We start from the raw sequence: 17,614 nt of genomic DNA, 5'->3' as shown, positions 1-17,614 counted from the left end.
AGCTTCAGAGCGTCTATGGGACATCAACTCTCGTGAGTGGACGCTGCTTTCGGAAACGATACAGAAAAGAGAGAGAGAGCTCATCCAAAGTGAACGGGTTCGTGGCGAGGGGAGGAACAGGTCAAGCTCAACATCGTTTCCCTCAAGTACGTCGATCAACAACTCGCTCTTCGACAGCAAGTTCTGGAGAGTAGGGAGAAGAAGATCTCTAGGTTAGTTCCAAACCGAAACAAAACGCCAAAACTGATCCTGAACAGCTCTCAGTCTGACCTGAACTCTTCCCTCGACCTCAGTCCCAGACTCACTCTGCCCAGCGACGCTCCTCCTCCTCCTCCTCCTCCTGCAAATCTTCCTCAACAAGCAGCCTTCCCTTCCTCGTCGTCCACTCAGAAGAGACCCAGGTCGCCATCACCTTCGCATCCCATTCGAGAAGAAGCCCTTTCCCCCTTCGCCTCGGGATCGAATCCATCCGCCGCGATGGCTCCTCCACCATCCGTTTTCATGCCCTTTTATCCCCGTACCAACGAGGAGGAGGTCGCCCGTATCAACTCTATCCTCCCACCCCACATCCTAGCCTTCGCCGACAAAGTCTCCGCCAAACGAAAGCGACTTGGCCTCGACGACGTCCAGCCTCATCGTTCGATTTCGTCGTCGTCCTCCTCCTCTCGACCGACTCCCTTCGACATCGCATCAGCCCTCAACCTCGCTTCCTCTTCATCCTCCTCGCTTTCTACCATCCCTCGAATCATTCTCCCTCCTCATCCTTCCCTCAAAGGCGAGCGAGCGGCCTACTTCAACCCTCAGCTCCCCTCACCATATTTCAGAGCCGGCGTCGTTCTGGAGGAGCCTTCGGCGAGGAGAGATGCGAGAGGAGTCGTCGAGGATCCGGTTGGACAGTGGGGATTCCCGAGGGCAATGGTAGAAAAGTTTCCGGCGCTGAGGAAGCGAAATTTTTTCGTGATTCAGTGGTGAGTTCGATCAGGTTCGTCGATCCGCAAGCGAGGCATCGAGCTGAATATATACTCGTTCTTGGGCTGGTAAGGCATCAAGCTACGGCTCTTCACGTGAGTCCTGAACGATGGGAGCGGAGTCGCCTCGAGACGTCGACCATCGACCTGAGCTGACCTCGATCTCTCTTCCGTCTCTCTCCATCCCCAGTTCGACCTTCGACTCCAATGTGCCTACAGCTCAACCAACGAGAGCGACGACAACTTCAATCGGCTTTCAAAGAATCAACCTCCGAACCCAGGTCAGTTCTTCTTCGTTTCCTTTGCCGTCGTCGACGCGTCTGCTCTTCTACTCCGACTCTCCTTCCCTTCCCTTTCTGTCCCTCTGTGGGATCAATCTCTTCCGCCGTCTGGTCTTCTCGTCCTGACTCCTATACCTTCCCTTTCCCCCCCTCTGAAGGAACAATCTCCTTCGCCATTCCCAAAGGAGTTCACGGCATGCCTCTCACGGGCCATGACAACGGCAGATATGCCGCTCAAACGAACCTTCATCCTATCTCCTACACTACCTACGAGGGAGCTGATGGTCGAAGGCTGTCTTCGGGAGTGATGTGCGGCAGTGAGTCCGACTCGATCTTTGCGACCACTCGTCGAAAGCTGAACTCACTCGAGCTCTCGTTTCTTTCCTTCCTCCTTCGAAGCTCTACTCTGGGACATCGGAACCTACACCGTCATCAGCAAGAACGACGATCCCGATTCAGACGACGAGAGCGACGATGAGGACGATTCCGATCATCAGGAACGATTGTTGATTGAAGGGATGATGAAGAGGTCGTTCGAGATCACTCTCCATGGTACGTCTCTTCCCACTTCCGTTCCTCGTCCATCGCGACCTCCAACACGCCTTCTTCTACCAATCACTCCTTCCTCTCCCTCGACTTCGCTCGACTGACGGCCGTTCCCGTCTTACTTTCTTTTCTCTCTCTCCCTCTCTCTCTCTCTCTTTCGCAGGCCACCACAAAGTCAAATCGCTCACCCTCCAGTTCTCCCGAACAGGCGTCAAAGCCGATTCTCGAGGTCGCCTCAAACCCGAGTGGATCTTCAAACGAACGGATCGAGGAGGGAAGGCCGTTGAGGTCGACGCTGGAGGATCCGACTACGCGACGGGAGGGAGGAGTTGCTTGACCGAGAAAACGTTGAAGGAGGTTTGTGAGAGCAAGGTGGCAAAGTGGGCGCCCGGGTTTGGGCTGAGTCGGGTTGGGCTGGTAGAGGAGAGACGTGAGGAGGGAGAGGAGGACGAGGACGAGTCTTTGCATTTTTACGCTCCGGTTTGACGGCTTTAACGACGTTTTCTTCGAGAGGAAAATCAGGAAAGGACGCAGACTCGGACAGAGATGCCTCGTCTCATCAGCAGGCCTTCGCAGGTGAGCTGGCTACTTCGTTAAGCGGCCACCTCTGCGAGTTTGATTGCTCGGGAAACGACGGGAACTGAAGCTGAGAAGGGGAGCGAGAGTCTTCGAGTCTCTCGACGCGTCGCGTCCCTGTAAAGAGACGGAGTTTTTTTCCTTGTTGCGGATCTTTGCTCGTCTCTCTCGCCTCTTCATTAACGATACGCCTTCTGCTGGGCGATCCTTCGAGAGGAGAAAACACCAGACGGCTCCGACCAGGCACCGAAAGAAGAAAGAGCGAAGCGGAGAGGAAAGTCCGAAAGATCCAGACCGCTGCCTGAGAAGCGCAGTCGATGTCAACGCCCTCCCTTGAAGTCGATTAGAAACCGGAGGCTCGCCCCGAACAATCTAAAATATCCCTCGACCAAACTTGAGCTCTGACTCGCCGTCTTTCTTTCCTTCTCCCTCCAACCATCAAGACCTCTCCTCACGACCAACCCGTCCACTCTCGACTCCCTCCTCCTTCCCAAAATATGTCGGATCAGAAGACAGCAACACCAGCTACCGACTCGCGTCGAAGCTCAAACACCGACGAGGCTCCCGCCTACGAGAAGAAGGGGCAAGGAGAGCTCGCCGTCCAGGACGCTGCTCTCGAGGAGTCGTCCGAGTCTCGAGCTATAGATCGTGCCTTGCTCTGGAAGATGGATCGTAATCTCATCCCCTTCCTTACGTGAGTACGCTTCTATACTGCTTCTTTCCTCTCTTCGTCGGAGGAGGAGATAAACTGACCCTGATCCATTGGTCCTTTCGAATTTCGTTCGCCTTCGATTCGATATGTGCAGCTTGCTCTTCCTGCTCTCCTTCTTGGATAGGATCAACCTGGGAGTAGCCAAGCTTGCCGGCTTGACTACAGAGCTTAACTTGACTTCGTTGCAGGTAGGCTCTCGTCTCTGTCAACTCTCCACTTCTCGTTCGAGGTAGCTCGGCTGATTGTTCTCTTCTTCTTTTCACTCCAGTTTAACACGGCCTCGATGATCTTCTTCGTAACCTACGTCGCCTTCGAAGTTCCCTCGAGTGAGTACGAAAATCCTCTCAGACAGTGTTTCCGAAGGAGCAGCAGATCTGTCGGAAAAAGAGCTTGTTGCTGCCTCGAGTAGTTCGCCGCGGGGGGTTCTGATTATTGCCCTCTTCTCTCTTCCCTCCTCCAGACCTCATCCTCAAGAAGATGCGACCCTCGCGTTGGATCCCTCTCATCGTCATCTGCTGGGGAATCACTCAAACTCTCATGGGCTTGGTCGAGACCTATACTCAGCTCCTCTCCCTCCGAGCTCTCCTCGGTTTCTTCGAATGTGGACTGTTCCCCGGCCTCTCGTTCTACCTCTCGTCCTGGTACCCTAGGAAGGAGCTAGGGTTGAGGATTGCTCTCTTCTTCTCTGCTGCTACCCTCGCAGGAGTGAGTCGTTCATTCTCGTCACTCCTCTGTCTCGGAACGACGCGTCCTGACCCATCTTTCCCTCTGCAGGCCTTCGGAGGAATCCTCGGATACGGACTCTCGCAAATGGATGGCATAGGCGGAAAACAGGGGTGGTCGTGGATAGTAAGCATCAATTTAAACTTCGAGCCGAGGGCGCGTCTCCCGAAGACTCCAGTCTTCCGCGTTCGGATCTTGATTTCTGACTAGATCTTCTCTTCCCACTCCAGTTCATCATTGAGGGACTTCTTACTACCGTCGTTGGGTGCATCGCTCCGTGGTTTGTCCACGATTTCCCCACTTCGAAGCCTCGATTCTTGACTGTTCGTACTCTCCCTCCCTCTCCTTCGTTCGTCTTTCGCGTTCGCTCTCCCGTCTGAAACCCTTCCCCTTTGCCAAACAGGAGCCCGAGAGACTTCTCGTCATCGCTCGACTCTATAAAGATACGGGAGTCGCCAACATCGCCAAATTCTCGTGGAAGCAGGTCCGAATTTCCGTGTGCGACTACAAGACGATTCTCTACATGCTTATATATATAGGGGTAGCCGAGCCCATCTACTCTCAGTCCCTCTTCTCCCCCACTATCGTGGCTGCCCTCGGAACGTGGACTCGCTCGCAATCTTTGCTCCTCACCGTCCCTCGTGAGTCTTTCGAACTCTCTTTCTCTTCGTCGCGCTTCGCTGACTCTTCTTTCTTCCCTCAGCCTACGTCTTGGCCTTCTTCACCACAGTGGGGACTGCTCTGTACGCTGATCGGGTGCAGAAGCGAGGGGTATTCATGTGAGCTTCCAGCTCTCGAGCTCGAGTCGAACGCGTGCTGACCACCTTCTCTCCTTTTCTCCCAACCCCAGGATGTTCTGGAGTGGTCTTTCTTCGATAGGTTACATCATCTTCATGACGGTCCCTCCCTCCAAGGTACGTTTTGCTCTCTCCATTCTTCGCCGACCGTTCGAAGCTGACCGTCGTTAACTTCTGTTTCTCAGCCCGGGGTTCTCTACTTTGCCGTCTTCCTCACCGTCGCATCAATCGCTCCTGGAATCGCCACAACCATTGCTTGGGTCGGCGCAAACTTCTCCAATCACTACAAGAAGTGAGCCAGCCGCCTTCAGCACCTCTCCTTGTGCTCTCGTACCCTCGAAACTGTTGCTGATGATCCCTCTCCTTCCCTCTCTCATCAGGGCTACCTCGATGGGATTGACCTTCACTCTCGGAAACGCTGGGGGAATAGTTGCATCTCAAATCTACCGTACTCAAGATTCCCCTCGGTTCCTCCTCGGCCACGGAGTCACCCTTGGTTTCTCTGTCGTTCGTTCGCTTCTTCCTTCTCACGTCCGAGCTTTCGTTTCCTGACACCCTCGTTCTGTCCTCATTTTCACAGATGTGCTTCATCTGCTCCGTCACCCTCCACATCCTTCTCAAGAGGGAGAACGCAAGACGAGACGCCCTCTACGGTCCTCCTCCCCCTGCTCCCCCTCTTGGAGAGACGTACAGCGACGAGGTGCTCCAGAGGCTGGGTCTCTACGGGAAAACCGAAGAGGAGATTGTAGACATGGGAGATTTTGTGCCGACGTTCCGATACATCCTTTAAAAAGCTAGACTCCAGATAGTTTCATCTCTTTCTCTCGGGTGGAAGAACCTCATCTCGTTCCGGGTTTCTAGACTTTGATGACGGCTACGCTTGTTGTGCTCACCTATTCTATTATTTCTCTATTAATGCTACTCCCCTTTTCCATCCTCTCGAAACGCAAGACGACTGCTCTCGAGAGAAAAAGGACGAGGGAACTTCGACGCGACTGGATCGCCTCTCGACTCTCGCCGCTTCAGCAGCTTTCTTCCTTTCGTTCTCGTCCCACATAAGTAGAAAGAGTAAACAACATTCATTAATGCCCCGTTGGCGAGGGCGGAAGAGACATCGGAGGCACCTCAAACCTGCAAAAGGGAGAGAGAACGACGAAACGGGAGTCAGCGACGGTGAAAAGAAAAGACGAAAGCTGTCGAAACTCACCAAGTAAACAGATCTCCTACCCAATCCCCTGAAAAATCAACCCCTCCTCCGTTTCCCAACCCTGCACCTCCTCCCAACCCTCCTCCACTCCCTCCTCGACCCATCCCTCCCGTCCCCATCCCAGGCGACTGTCCCGAAGGATCCCATCCCACGCCGCCATGAGCACTCGAAGCCGACGAGCCCAAGTGATGAGGTTGATGAAGCGGTTGGTGATCCGTCGCTCCACCTCCTCTGACGTTGCTGATGTTGTTTCCCAATCTCAAACCTCCTCCCGAATCGTCGCTGTGGCCTCCTTCCTCCTCGTCGTCCAGCTCGTCGTTGTCTCGAAGAGCGGCTTCAGCGTTCCAAGCGGTTCGACGCATGTCGGCTAGGATGGAGATGGTTCCTGCTCCGGAGGAAGAGGCGGCGTCTCCTCCTGGGTTGGAAGCTGGGGAGGAGATGAGGGGAGCGAAGGCTGAGGTAGGGTGAAGAGCGTGCGATTCCTGGACGGCGGCGGTCAAAATCTTCGCGTAGCGTTCTGTCAAAGCAGCAAATCGGTCAGATCTAAGTGCTATCGATGAAGCGAGAAGGATGAACTCACTCGAGGTGTGCCAGTACGGCGAGAGAGCATTCAAGGTCTCGACGAGGAGCGCCGTCTCGGGAAGCAGTGGTGACGATTCTAGGAGGAAGAGCAGGAAGTCAGAGAAGTTTCGGACGAAGAGTATAGCGAGCTACTCACTGATGTAAGCGTGAGCAACGAGGGCTCTCGCACCGACCCAACAAGTCCATCCGAAGAGAGGGGATAGGTCCTTCGCATCGATCGGTCCCGTCGAGGCTCCCTTTGGGGAGGAGTGAAGACCGACGAGGGTGGCGACTCTCGACATCGATCGAGCAGCCGAGAGACAAGAGATTCCAGCTGATTCTGATGGAAGGAAGGAAGGCGATGAGACGGGAGGGTAGGCTGCTGCTGATTGAAGCTGAGAGAAGCAAGAAAGGGACGCGTCGAAATGGGGATCAGCGTTCGAGTTCGATTTACGTTGAGTGGCGAGACGAGGCTTACTCGGATCATGGTACTGCACAGAACACAAAAGAGATCAACGTCAGTGAGTCGATCAGAGCGTCAAAGATAGGAAGAACGAGACGAGACGACTCACGCAAAGAACAACGTGCAGATCAACGCTTTCAAGCCTCCCTCTCCGTCTCCTTCCCTCCAGTCTCCTCGCTCCAGACGCTTGACCTTTTCCGGAAGTTGCATCCACCAGCCTGATTGAGGGAAGAAGGGGGACCAGAGGTCAGGATGCGAAGACAGCGAGTCGGTGGAAGAGAGAGGAGGGATCACGAACCGAGCAGTCTCTCGTCGTGGACGCGGAATTCGGCGTACCAAGCCTGCGTCTCCTGGGTGTTGGCGAGATCGAGAGGTTTACGAATGAACGCATGGACTTGACCGAGATGGTGGATGAGAGACGAGAGGTAGGCGAAGAGGGAGATCGAAGGGGAGGAGAGGGGGGAGGGGAGTTGGGCGGTCACGAAGGGGGTGAGTTGTTGACCCTGTACATTCGAGAGACGAGGAGTCAGTAACGCGAGAAAAAGTGAGCTGGAAAGCCGACAGTCTGACTCACAGCTCCGGCCATGTAGTTATCGTCTCTGCAGGGCAATCGACGTCCGACGTCTTCGTCTCCGAACTCGAAGGCCCATCCCGTCGAAACAGACGCGTAACGATCGAGAATGTAGACCACTACAGCGAACAGAAGAAACCGAAGAATGTTAGTAGCTGTTAAAGATCGAGGCCTTCCCGAACTGAAACCAGTGAAGGAAGAGACGTCGAAAAAGGGCGAACAACTCACGCCAAAACAACCTCCTCCTCTCCTCGACCTCCATCCAGTTCTCCGTCGGCGGGAAGAGAGCGGTCTTGTTGGTAGGGTTGTACTTCCCAGGAATCGTCTTGGAGTTGGCGTTGGTCTTATCGACGATGTCCTTGACGATGGGCTCTTCTTCACCAAGATTTCCATGTCGCAAACCTCCTGTCAATAAACTCAACACGCCTCCCCATCCCGTCGGTCCCTCTCCACTCTCCATCGAGTCCAGAGCGAGGATAGCCAAGGCTTGAAGCGACTTGACGTTCATCGAATCCATAGCTCGCATGATGCTGGCGGAAGGGAAAAAGGGAAAGAAGGGAGTTCAGCAATCGTCGAGGGGAGAAACTCGGGAGTTGGGACTTACACCTTCTGCCTCGCAACCTGATGATAGTGCTTTTTCGACGTTGAGCCATGAGAGGTGAAGTGAGGGTTTTTTGAGAAGCGGAGAGTGATGCAGATGATGCCGTAGACGAGGATGGAAGGACGAGTCGAGGAGAGCTGAGAATCGACAGGCGGATGACTTCCTGAGGCTGTCGATGAGGGAGTGAAAGGAGAGGCGGCTGGAGGGGTACATGGAACAGTGAAATCGGAGTGGAGTAGGAGAGGGAAGTTGGGATGGACGTGTTTGAAGAAGAGAGCGATCTGCGACGAACGAACGAGGGAGGTGAGTTCGAGCGGGAAAAGACCTCGAGTGAAGATGCAGCCGCATCATCAACTCACGAGCTCAGAGACAACTTCCGGAGGCGGGATATCGGTGGCTTCTCCGTGCTTGACCGCTGCGATAGTCGGCGTTGATCTGGGAGAACCGGAGACGAGCGTCGTGGTTAACTCGACGAAGACTCTGAGTTTGAGGAGCGAGAGGAAAGAGAACGAACGATGAGATACCCCAGAGGTGCTCTTTCTGATGAGACGATCCGGATGGTAGATTTTGAGAGTGTGAGCTGTTCGAGCGACGACGAAAGTTGGACGAAGGAGCCGCCATCTGAATCGGTTTCCTGAAAGAACGAAAAAGAGGCAAGTCGGATCAGCTCCAGCGCTTCCTTCTACGAGACTAGAAGGGCTTCAATACGAACGTGTCCTGCTCCATGATCCCTTCCATCATTCCTCCGACCATTCCTCCTCCTAGAGACATCTGAGAGCCTCCGGTGGCGGAAGGGAACGCGTCGAGGCGCTCGTGTTGATCGGCTCCCGAATCGAAGTGACCTGTTGATCCACCATGTAGAACATTGCCAGGAAGAAAGTTGTCCATCGGAATCTGGTTCGCCAGATGTAGGAGGGGATTCTGAAGTTGCGATGGTAGGAGGAGGTTCAATTGAGGGCCGTCCATCGTCGACGACGAGAACGAGGAAGAGCGGTAATTTGAGGGTGCGAGTTGTTGCTGAGATGGTGTAGCAGGCTGGTAAGCTGAAGTCGAAGGCGTAGACGGCTGATCTTGATAGAGCGCTCGATGATCTTGGGGAGGAGGAGGAGGAGGGAAGTAAGGCGATGGACCTGAGCCTCCAGGAGTGGGTTGAGATTGAGAGCTCGAGGAGGAGGGTTGATTGAGGTGCTGATGGCTGTTGTTGTTGGAGAGGGAGACGTGGTAGTTGAGACGAGCTATCTCTGCTGAGTGGGCTGAGAGAATCTGCTCGATGTCGCCTGATGTACGATGAAGTGAGAAAGAAAAAGAAGGAGGTCAGCGATGTCTTCGACCTCGGACCGCGAGGTTGCCGAGGCAAGAAGAAGATTTTGAGCGAACCTAGGCGACGTTCGACTTGACCAGCTCCAGTTTTGAGACCTGGTTTCATCTTGGTTCGATATTCGCACTCTCGACCTGTAGAGGAGGATGGAAGGAAGGGAGGAGAGGCGAGGTCAGCTTCGTTCCTTCTCTCGTCGACCTTCGTTCGATTCGATCCGATTGAACTGACCGTTCTTGCTGCAGTTTTCGCAGAGTGGCTTCTCACCAGTACAACGAATCTTGCGTCCTCGACATGCAGAGCAGCTCTGGAGATGGAAAAAGAGAGGGAGAAAGAGAATGGGAGGAGGGTGAGGCGATGAAGAACGGGAGAAGGAGGAGAGGAAGGAGGGGCGTCGGGTCAACTTTGCGAAGAGAAGAAGAGAAGAGACGAAAGGAAAAAAGCTGCTTCTCACCTGAGTTAGAGGTCTACCTTGATCAGGATCGGACTCGGATTTGGGCATCTCTCTTCTCTCTGGGACCCCAAAGGCAATCAAGGGCTGAAGAAAGGACCGAAGGAGGGGGAAAGGGAGGAAGGATGGAGTTCGGGAGAAAGAAACGACGAGCGTTCATTTTCGTTCCTCCTTCAAACCACCACCAAGGCCCCAGAAAAAGCATATTCATATCCTCTTCTACTCTCAAGTCTATCTCTCTCAAGCAAGATGGCCTTCAGCCTACTCGAAGAAGAGACGACGGGAAGGGAGGAGGTCTAAAGGAAGGAAGAGGCGAGAGTCAAACAAAACCTCCTCCTCCTTGCTCCCTCTCGAAGAACGAGCGTCTCCAGAAGCTCAGGACTCAAGTTGTTTAAATCTCAAGCTTATACCGACTAGCAGATTCTCAGGTGAGTGACTTGAACAGCAGGAAGTGTGCCGAAGAAGAAGGGCTTGGGAGGGAACAGGAGGGAAGAAACGAAGGTTGAGGAGGGGAAGGGAGACGTCGCTCGAGAGTCGACAGATCATGAAGGGGACCTGTCTCCGATATAGTTTTCAGCCGAGACGCATGCTTTAGACTTCACTCAGGTTGACAGCTTACTCCAGTGAGCCGGAGATAAGATGGAACAGAGCTAAGCAGAGCTTTCAAACCTCCCTGCTCCTGGATCGTTTCATCGAGCTCGTCAAGCCCAAACGATACCTCTCCTCACACTCTCCCTTCGCTTCCCTCGACTTCATTTACGCTGCAGGACTCAAAGCTGACACTTCCCTCTTCCTTCCTGTGCCCGCGATTTGGTTGATTTCAGTCGGCAGCAACGGTGAGAGGGTGCGTAAAGTTCCCTTTGTTCTCCTCCTCGTCCCTCTTTCCTTTGATGGTTCCGAAAACAGCCTCTCAGCTCTCTCCCCCAACCAAAATCACTCTCGCATCACTTTCAGTCCTCCTCAGTTTTCCCCAACCACAACAGTCCAACCCTACCTTTGGAAAAGACATGCTTTTCTCTTCCGCATCATCCTCCTTTGGGCTCTGCCTTTCAGCCCTCCTCCTCTCCTCGCTCGTTTCCGCTCTTCCACCTTCGACTGGACCCCTTCGTCTTCCCACTCGGCCTCTTAAACCCATCTCTCGAGCAACGGCCAATCTCGTCAAGACTCCTCTGGGTAGCATTCAAGGAGTCGCAGCTTCTACAGGAGGAGGATCTCGATACACCGTTCGATACGCTTCGGCCTCGAAGAGATGGGATGAGTCTGCTGTCGTTTCGAGCTGGTCAACGACGTGAGCTCTCTCTTTTCTCTCCTATCTCTCGGGGTGTTAGGGTTTAGCAGTTGGTTGAGGCTCAACTCACCTCGTTCTTTCTTCGCGAGTCGTTCGATCTAGAGCTGACACGCGTCTTCCCTTGTTTTGATAGCTTTGACGGGACTGCTATGCCTCCTTCTTGTCCTCAAGACGTTGGCTACTCCTCAGGGTCGACCTTCTCAGAGGATTGTTTATACCAGGTGGTGTACTCGCCTAAAAACGCGGCAAACCTCCCCGTGATGGTGTGAGTTTTCCTCGTTTTCATCGTCCCTGTAACTCCTTTCGTCGAGCATCAGCTGATTTGAGCTTCATTTCCCTCAGATGGATCCACGGAGGCTCTTTCGTAGCAGGGTCTGCGAGTGCACCGGGATTGGACGGGGCCATCTTTGCTGAGAAAAACCACGTCGTCGTCGTTGTTCTTCAGGTCGGTTCCCTTTCCCTCTTGCCCTCTCCCGTCCGACAGCTGACAGCTGACGTATCTTTATTTACTTCCCATTCAGTACCGACTTGGGTGAGGGAAGACGCGTTTTCCGACTCGCTTCTGAACCGCTGCTGATCGTTCTTGCCTCTCATCCCTTTTCAGTGTTCTCGGTCTTCTTCCTCCCTCCAACTTTGGCTTGAAGACCAACCTCGCCGTCAGGGATGTCGTCAATGCTCTCAAGTTCCTTCAAACGACTCTCCCCAGCTTCGGTGGAGATCCAAAGAAGGTCACCGTCGCCGGTCATTCGAGTGGAGCGCAAATGGTTCGAGCCCTCCTTTCGAGCAGCGTCACCAAGGACCTCTTCAGGACTTCGATCCTTCAGAGTGACCCTATGGTGAGTTGCTTGACGTCGGAACCTCGAGCCTTTCAAAATACTGCTGAATCTCGAGCTCGGCGACTGACCCTCACGCGCGTCGTTTTCCACTTCTCCTCCTCTTCTTCTATCGACGCAACAGAACTACGGAATGTCCTCCCCCGCTACCACCTCCATCCTCACCTCAGCCTTCTACTCCGCCGTTTCAGGCTACGCATCCACCCTCGATGACCTTCGAAACCTAGACATCGACACCCTCCTCGCCATCCAGTCACCCTTCGTCGCAGGCGCTTTCACCCTAGACTCTTCAATTCCTCTCGCCTCAGCGATTCGACCCACTACAGGAGACGAGCTCATCCCTCTCGACTTCGCTCAAGCTCTCTCCCAGGACAAGCTCCCCGTCTCCTCGGTCTGGAAACCGATGCTTCTAACGACAACGAAGGACGAGCTGGGAACGACCGTCGGAGGTCTCGCTCCCGAGCCCATCACCGCTGAGGATTACGCCTATTTCATCTCTCTCTTCGCTCCTGACGAGGCGAAAGCTTCGGCTATCCTTGCGAGCAGGAACTACACGATCGGATCTGGAACCGACGCGGCAAGAAGCACCCTCTTGAAGTTGGGAACGGAGAGCATCTGGACTTGTGCTGTTCGAGGAGTTGCTGAGCTTTGGACGAAGAGGGGCGGACTCGTTTACGTCGGGGAGTTCGAGCAGGGAATGAGGCTAGTTGCTTTCGTTTTCTCCTCCTCTTCGTTGCGACGCGATTGGAACTGATCATTCTTCGTTTCTTCCTCTTCTCCAGTTACGGTCTCAACCCGTATATCCCTTTCTGCAGTCAGAAAGTTTGTCACGAGGATGATATCTACCTGACCGTGAGTTCTCGCGCATGTCTTCTTTTCAGATCTTTCCGCTGACCTCCCTTTCCCGTCCGTCTTCGTTTTTCGTCCTCCAGTTTGGAACCAAGACCAGCACGCGTGCTGTCACCGAAACAATGGCTCGATGGGGAAACTTCGTTACTAACATCGATCCTCAATAGTGAGTTCTCCACCCCTACGATCCTCTACGCTCCTCGCCCGAGGAAGAACTGACGTCTTTCTTTGGCTCTTCGTCCGGCAGCTCCAACTTCAAGTACTGGGATTATTACACTGGAGAAGCTAGCACTCTTACCATCGGGGTGCGTATTGGAGGAACTGGCGTCTATCGGTCGGTGAGTCTCGTTAAATCTTTCCGTCTTTCCCTACGCGTCGTCGTGATCCGACTGACGAACGCCTCCGACGTTTCTTCTTCTTTGTCCTTTCGCTTCGCTAGTGCCCCGCCAACTTCTGGGGAGTCTCGCCTACTCTCTTCGACTGGCAGGCTTACTCCTAGATTGCATCAGTCTCTCCCCTTCGTTGGTCGTCTGCATTTACCTTGCTCTCTCTCTCTGTCCCTACTGTATTGTCTCCTCTCCTCGTTTCTCCGCCCTTCCCCCGTTGCTTTTCGTAACTACATCTTGTCTTTGGATCACTTCTTCTTGCTCTTTAGCCACCCACACCCTTTTTCTTGATTCTCCCTCGTTCGTCTCTTGATCGAGGCGTTCCCTCTCTTTCCCTCTCTTTCTCTCTGTCAGCTTATCTACGCTTTGCTCTGGATCTCGTACCGGTCTCGAAAGGATGGTCATGAATCCTCCTCCTGCTCCTCTACTGATTCTACCGGCTCGGGGACGATCTCGTTTCCGAATTCGTCCCTCTCTCCGTCCAAATGTTCGATCGACCATTTCTTGCGAGGCAAGACGTCCGAGTACGCCTGGTTCCTCCCTTCCCGAAAGCGGTCGACGGCGATGTTTCCGATCATAGCTATTGGGGAGCGAAGGAAGGAGGGATAGACAGACGAAGAGGGTCAGTTTGAGATTGTGGAGGCGACGAGACGAAGGGGCAAGGGAGAGGACGAGGACGAGGACGAGAACGAACCAGCGTTGTCGGTGCAGAGTTCGATAGGAGGGACGATGATTCGCATAGAGTGTTGGTCGGAGAACTCCTTTAGCCTGAGAAAGGGTCGGAAGAAGGAGGAAAAGGTCAGCTTTGGCGTCGAGCAAAGAGAGAGGGAAAAAACGAGTCGAAGCTCACCTCGTCTTCAAATACTTGTTGCTCGCCACTCCTCCACTCAACACCAGCGAACTCAACTGCAGGTCCCCATCGAATCCCACCAATCCACTCTTCCTCTTGATTTGCCTCTCCTTCTTCAGTTTGTTCTTCACGTATCTCAACTTCTCCAGCATCATCTCCGCAACGACATCCTGGAAGCCTCGAGCGATAGCGACCTTTTGCTCGAGCGTGATCGTCTCCTTGTTGTGAGCATGGTGATGAGCTCCTTCCTCCGGTGGAGCGAAGTCGTGAAGAGCGGCGAGGACTTGGGTATGGGGTGCTTGGAAGGAGAACATAGGGGCGGAGGGTTTGGGGAGCCAGAAGGGTTTGGGAAGAGGAGGGACGGGAAGAGGTGGTGTTGAAGCTGCTAGATCCTCGACTGCACGTCCGAAGCCGTACGAAGGATGGGTGAGGATACCCATGTCGGCTCCGACTCGATCAAAAGCCTGGCTGAGAGTTCGAAGGGAGGAGGAAGGGCAGTCAGGACAATGAAGAGCCGACAAAGCGACGCGTCGAACTCACCCTACCGCTACGGCTCCGGTGTCGACGATGATTCGATGCTCGTCGTACGACGTCGAGAGGAGGATTTGACTATGACCTCCTGATATCAAGAACGTGAGGTAAGGGAAGGCTGGAGGGAACTCCTCCGTCATGAGAGGAGTAAGAGCGTGAGCTTGCTGAAGATCGAAAAAGGAAGTCGAGACGACGATCAGTTTCACTCGAAGCTTAAAGCGGACGAGAGAAGAGACGAACCATATGGTTGATACCGAAAAGGGGCTTTCCTGTAGCTGCTGCTAAAGCTCCAGCCGAGGTGCAGGATTTCTCTAGGCAGGCTTGCATCCTGAAAGGAGAAAACAGAGTCGAGTCAGGTCTCCGTTTTGCGACGAGGAGGTATCAAGCGACGAACCCTGGTCCTTGAGTGAAACTGTGCGAGAGTCAGACGAGTATCATACCTGTATCAGTTCTTCGGTCTCTGAGAAAAGGTGAGCAGGCTCAGAGGAACAGAGAACTCACGCGAACCCATCGATGTCGGCAAGGGTTAGGGAGGCCTCCTCGAGAGCTTGTTTGATGACTCCGGGCTGCAGAGATGGTGGAATGAAGCATCAGCTACTCGAAGTATATATTAGGCGACTAAATGAGCTCACCATCTCCTTGGTATGAGCGTTCTGAGCCCAGAGCGGATGTATTCCCCCAAACTGAGCTGAAGGAAAGGGACGGGAGGCCAAAGTCAGCTCTTTTCGACACCTACACACTCTCGAGGAGCGAGCGTGGTGAGAACGTGGAAAGAAAGGCACGAAGAAAGAACTCACAATGTATATGGTGCTGCTTCCTTACCACGTTCGAGAGGAGCTTCCTGTTCGAGTCGACGACGGAAGCGCAAGTGTCGTCTGCCGAACTCTCGAGCGCGAGTATCTTGAAGTAGGGCGGTATCGAATAAGTTATGGGCGGAGAGGGTAGCGGTGCAGACGATGGGTAGAGCGGTGAAGCCGGTGTAGAGTAGGACCGACGGGGAGGAGAGAGCGAGGGGAGGAAGGAGGAGGAGGGATGTGAGCTCGACTTTGGACGACGTCGAGCGACTTTGACCGCTGCCGAGGCCCCGATCGTAGCAGTTTGAAAGCAGCAGCAGCAGGAAGGTACTATTGAGAGACCTATGCGCCGAAGTTTGAGCATCGAAAAGGGTCGGTCGTCTTGGTTGAAGGTGAAAGAAAGAGGGGACGAAAGTTGAGCTTCGACTCTCGAGCTCTTCCCTCCTTCCCTTCCAACGCTCATCTCCTTCCTTCCATCCAACCTCCCCCCAGCAGCTTCTACTATGGCTCTCGATCTCTCCACACTCGAGCTGGTTCCTCTCTCCGTAATCCGCTGCGACTCCAACGGGGACGAGGTCGAAGAAGGAGAGAAAGGATACGACGATCTTGAAGATCCCGAGCCAGAGTTCGACTTCCTCTGCGATGTGACTCGCCAGATCAAGCTCAGCGGGGAGGTCGTGGGGAGGATTGAAGCCGTTATTGTCAAGAGAGAGGAGATGGAAGGAGGTGAGTTGAATCCTATACGAGGGAGATGGTGGGCTGGGAGTGCAGGCCGCTGATGGGTCTTCCCTTTGATCCCTTCCCCGTCTTCTGTTGCGTCCAGAGTTCCATGGACTGATGGATGAGCCTTCCCAAGAGGTACGAGAATGCTACATATCTTTTCTCTCCCAACCTGGCGTAACAAAGCTGACCATCTCTCCCTTTCCTTTGAACTCTCAGCTCTGCGATTTCGCCGTCACCCTCTTCGACCACAATGGACGATTCAGAGACGAGTTCATCGGACCTCGTGGAAGGAAAGCTGGAACTGGAGTCTTTGGTCGTGAGCTCTCGGAAGGATCTTTCGCCTGTGAGCCTGATCAACGAAACGAACGCGTCTCCTTGTCGAATCGAGACTCACCCCCCTCCTCCTCTTTCCCCTCCTCTCCGCCTAGACATCACCGAGATCAACATCACCAAGCGAGAACTTCGATCTCAAGGCGTAGGAAAGGCTGCTCTCAACCTCTTCAAGGCCTTTCTCCTCGACGCAGAGAGCGGTGATCGCGTCTGGAACCAAGAGCTCAATCCCGTCGAGTTTCTCCTCTGCTGGACCGTCACCCTCACCAGCGAGCTTGAAAGGTCCGACTCTCCCCTGCATTCCTTCCTCTCCGATCCTGCGCCTGCTCCGGATCCGGTTCGAGAAGCCACCAGAAGGAGGAACTTGGAACGTGTTCTCTCCTTCTTCCACGACGTGAGATTGTCGTTTCCCTTCCTTGCTCCTCGACTCCGAGCTGATTCACGTCTTGCTTTCCTTTTCTTTTAAATCTACTAGAACGGTTTCCGACGCGTCGGAACGAGCGAATACTTTGCGTTCGCTGTCGATCCGAACCATCCTTCGAGGCGACTTGCAAAAGGTGCGAACGACGAACGACAAACGCGTCTCCTCTCCCGTCCGTCCTCCTCTGACTTTCGTCCTCTCTCTCTCTCTCTATCTCCCTCCCTCCCTCTACCAGACAAAGACACGATCAAACTCCCCCCTCCTATGGAACCCTCCTCCAACCCAGAACGAGACTTCCCCTTGCACTTCAAACTCGCCAATACCTTCGACGGATCGTTCGACCCAGCTCTCCTCCTCGACATCGCCAACTCTCCTCTCTCCGTGATCCGAACTGCGGACGGTCAAGGGTTCACTCCCCTTCATATGGCAGCCGCTCAGAGGTTCCTCCCTGCGATCCAGGCGCTCGTGGGGAGGTCGAGGAAGGAACTGCTGGCGACGACGCTGGATGGATCGAAGAATCTGCCGTTGGATCTGTTGAAGGAGGAGAGGAGGAGTAGTGAGGATTTCAGGAGGGCGATGGGGATGCCTGGGTTGCAGGGAGAGGCGAGGAAGAGGGATGAGGCGTGTGAGGCTTGGTTGGAGAGGGAGACGGCGGTGGAGATGGGGGGGAGGAAGAGGAAGGCAGAGGAGGAGGAGGAGGGGAGGGAGAGCGGCGCTGCTGGAGGGTCGAAGAGGAGGGTTTGAGTTGTTGGGGAGGGGTGACGATCTTCTTACTTTGCTTACGATCTTTCACTTTACGACTCAGTTTTGATGATGAATGTGGTTATCGAAGAAGAA

General features: G+C 54.1%; 6 protein-coding genes across 6 annotated transcripts; 4 read left to right on the top strand and 2 right to left on the bottom strand.

The window, feature by feature from the left end:
• Window positions 1–376: 376 nt before the first annotated feature.
• On the top strand, window positions 377–2,364 carry BDY24DRAFT_254501 (uncharacterized protein). Its single transcript, XM_076636808.1, has 6 exons — window positions 377–968; window positions 1,043–1,064; window positions 1,159–1,249; window positions 1,408–1,566; window positions 1,649–1,801; window positions 1,959–2,364. Exons 1-6 carry the CDS (start codon window positions 478–480, stop codon window positions 2,279–2,281), a joined length of 1,239 nt encoding a protein of 412 aa, XP_076499259.1. The 5' UTR covers window positions 377–477; the 3' UTR covers window positions 2,282–2,364.
• Window positions 2,365–2,631: 267 nt separating this feature from the next.
• BDY24DRAFT_348616 (transporter) lies at window positions 2,632–5,536 on the top strand. Its single transcript, XM_076637670.1, has 12 exons — window positions 2,632–3,065; window positions 3,178–3,271; window positions 3,352–3,409; window positions 3,544–3,788; window positions 3,858–3,932; window positions 4,037–4,129; window positions 4,210–4,447; window positions 4,510–4,585; window positions 4,657–4,720; window positions 4,789–4,895; window positions 4,984–5,110; window positions 5,184–5,536. The coding sequence occupies exons 1-12, from the start codon at window positions 2,869–2,871 to the stop codon at window positions 5,391–5,393; spliced, it is 1,584 nt and encodes a 527-aa protein (XP_076499258.1). The 5' UTR covers window positions 2,632–2,868; the 3' UTR covers window positions 5,394–5,536.
• A 127-nt stretch (window positions 5,537–5,663) lies between these two features.
• Window positions 5,664–9,897, bottom strand: BDY24DRAFT_380979 (transcription factor domain-containing protein). The gene is made up of 16 exons (XM_076639265.1): window positions 9,776–9,897; window positions 9,553–9,628; window positions 9,384–9,458; window positions 8,719–9,283; window positions 8,521–8,640; window positions 8,366–8,441; window positions 8,010–8,287; window positions 7,634–7,935; window positions 7,409–7,524; window positions 7,133–7,337; window positions 6,944–7,052; window positions 6,850–6,862; window positions 6,529–6,766; window positions 6,391–6,468; window positions 5,811–6,327; window positions 5,664–5,734 (listed from the first exon to the last, which is right to left on the bottom strand). The coding sequence occupies exons 1-16, from the start codon at window positions 9,821–9,823 to the stop codon at window positions 5,686–5,688; spliced, it is 2,865 nt and encodes a 954-aa protein (XP_076499257.1). The 5' UTR covers window positions 9,824–9,897; the 3' UTR covers window positions 5,664–5,685.
• A 771-nt stretch (window positions 9,898–10,668) lies between these two features.
• On the top strand, window positions 10,669–13,510 carry BDY24DRAFT_380974 (Alpha/Beta hydrolase protein). Its single transcript, XM_076639264.1, has 10 exons — window positions 10,669–11,060; window positions 11,194–11,325; window positions 11,403–11,505; window positions 11,582–11,592; window positions 11,665–11,896; window positions 12,018–12,595; window positions 12,676–12,745; window positions 12,826–12,908; window positions 12,990–13,080; window positions 13,182–13,510. Exons 1-10 carry the CDS (start codon window positions 10,780–10,782, stop codon window positions 13,239–13,241), a joined length of 1,641 nt encoding a protein of 546 aa, XP_076499256.1. The 5' UTR covers window positions 10,669–10,779; the 3' UTR covers window positions 13,242–13,510.
• QRI7 (putative N(6)-L-threonylcarbamoyladenine synthase) lies at window positions 13,511–15,760 on the bottom strand. Its single transcript, XM_076644115.1, has 9 exons — window positions 15,307–15,760; window positions 15,142–15,197; window positions 15,011–15,075; window positions 14,904–14,921; window positions 14,750–14,837; window positions 14,519–14,673; window positions 13,979–14,446; window positions 13,823–13,896; window positions 13,511–13,708 (listed from the first exon to the last, which is right to left on the bottom strand). The coding sequence occupies exons 1-9, from the start codon at window positions 15,665–15,667 to the stop codon at window positions 13,530–13,532; spliced, it is 1,464 nt and encodes a 487-aa protein (XP_076499255.1). The 5' UTR covers window positions 15,668–15,760; the 3' UTR covers window positions 13,511–13,529.
• A 1-nt stretch (window position 15,761) lies between these two features.
• On the top strand, window positions 15,762–17,521 carry BDY24DRAFT_439308 (uncharacterized protein; the record flags this gene model as incomplete). The annotated part of the gene is made up of 6 exons (XM_076644439.1): window positions 15,762–16,029; window positions 16,127–16,161; window positions 16,243–16,369; window positions 16,455–16,750; window positions 16,832–16,913; window positions 17,013–17,521. The coding sequence occupies exons 1-6, from the start codon at window positions 15,807–15,809 to the stop codon at window positions 17,519–17,521; spliced, it is 1,272 nt and encodes a 423-aa protein (XP_076499254.1). The 5' UTR covers window positions 15,762–15,806.
• Between the last annotated feature and the right edge of the window lie 93 nt (window positions 17,522–17,614).

Source organism: Mrakia frigida (assembly GCF_051309035.1).
Source record: "Mrakia frigida strain ATCC 22029 unplaced genomic scaffold BDY24scaffold_6, whole genome shotgun sequence".
Classification (NCBI taxonomy): Eukaryota; Fungi; Basidiomycota; class Tremellomycetes; order Cystofilobasidiales; family Mrakiaceae; genus Mrakia; species Mrakia frigida.
This window is presented reverse-complemented; position numbering and strand designations above follow the sequence as displayed.

What these genes read in the sequence shown, in the direction of transcription:
- BDY24DRAFT_254501 (XM_076636808.1), top strand. Translation starts at nt 478, where the DNA reads ATGGCTCCTCCACCATCCGTTTTCATGCCCTTTTATCCCCGTACCAAC. An exon ending in GAATCAACCTCCGAACCCAG is followed by an intron (nt 1,250 to 1,407) that starts GTCAGTTCTTCT and finishes CCCCCTCTGAAG; the next exon opens with GAACAATCTCCTTCGCCATT. An exon ending in TTCGGGAGTGATGTGCGGCA is followed by an intron (nt 1,567 to 1,648) that starts GTGAGTCCGACT and finishes CCTCCTTCGAAG; the next exon opens with CTCTACTCTGGGACATCGGA.
- BDY24DRAFT_348616 (XM_076637670.1), top strand. Translation starts at nt 2,869, where the DNA reads ATGTCGGATCAGAAGACAGCAACACCAGCTACCGACTCGCGTCGAAGC. An exon ending in AATCTCATCCCCTTCCTTAC is followed by an intron (nt 3,066 to 3,177) that starts GTGAGTACGCTT and finishes CGATATGTGCAG; the next exon opens with CTTGCTCTTCCTGCTCTCCT. An exon ending in TTTGCTCCTCACCGTCCCTC is followed by an intron (nt 4,448 to 4,509) that starts GTGAGTCTTTCG and finishes TTCTTCCCTCAG; the next exon opens with CCTACGTCTTGGCCTTCTTC.
- BDY24DRAFT_380979 (XM_076639265.1), bottom strand. Translation starts at nt 9,823, where the DNA reads ATGCCCAAATCCGAGTCCGATCCTGATCAAGGTAGACCTCTAACTCAG. An exon ending in ATAACTACATGGCCGGAGCT is followed by an intron (nt 7,338 to 7,408) that starts GTGAGTCAGACT and finishes TCGAATGTACAG; the next exon opens with GGTCAACAACTCACCCCCTT. An exon ending in GCCGTACTGGCACACCTCGA is followed by an intron (nt 6,328 to 6,390) that starts GTGAGTTCATCC and finishes CTGCTTTGACAG; the next exon opens with AACGCTACGCGAAGATTTTG.
- BDY24DRAFT_380974 (XM_076639264.1), top strand. Translation starts at nt 10,780, where the DNA reads ATGCTTTTCTCTTCCGCATCATCCTCCTTTGGGCTCTGCCTTTCAGCC. An exon ending in GAGTTCGAGCAGGGAATGAG is followed by an intron (nt 12,596 to 12,675) that starts GCTAGTTGCTTT and finishes CCTCTTCTCCAG; the next exon opens with TTACGGTCTCAACCCGTATA. An exon ending in AGGATGATATCTACCTGACC is followed by an intron (nt 12,746 to 12,825) that starts GTGAGTTCTCGC and finishes TTCGTCCTCCAG; the next exon opens with TTTGGAACCAAGACCAGCAC.
- QRI7 (XM_076644115.1), bottom strand. Translation starts at nt 15,667, where the DNA reads ATGCTCAAACTTCGGCGCATAGGTCTCTCAATAGTACCTTCCTGCTGC. An exon ending in TTTTCGGTATCAACCATATG is followed by an intron (nt 14,674 to 14,749) that starts GTTCGTCTCTTC and finishes TTCGATCTTCAG; the next exon opens with CAAGCTCACGCTCTTACTCC. An exon ending in ACTCTGCACCGACAACGCTG is followed by an intron (nt 13,709 to 13,822) that starts GTTCGTTCTCGT and finishes GCTCCCCAATAG; the next exon opens with CTATGATCGGAAACATCGCC.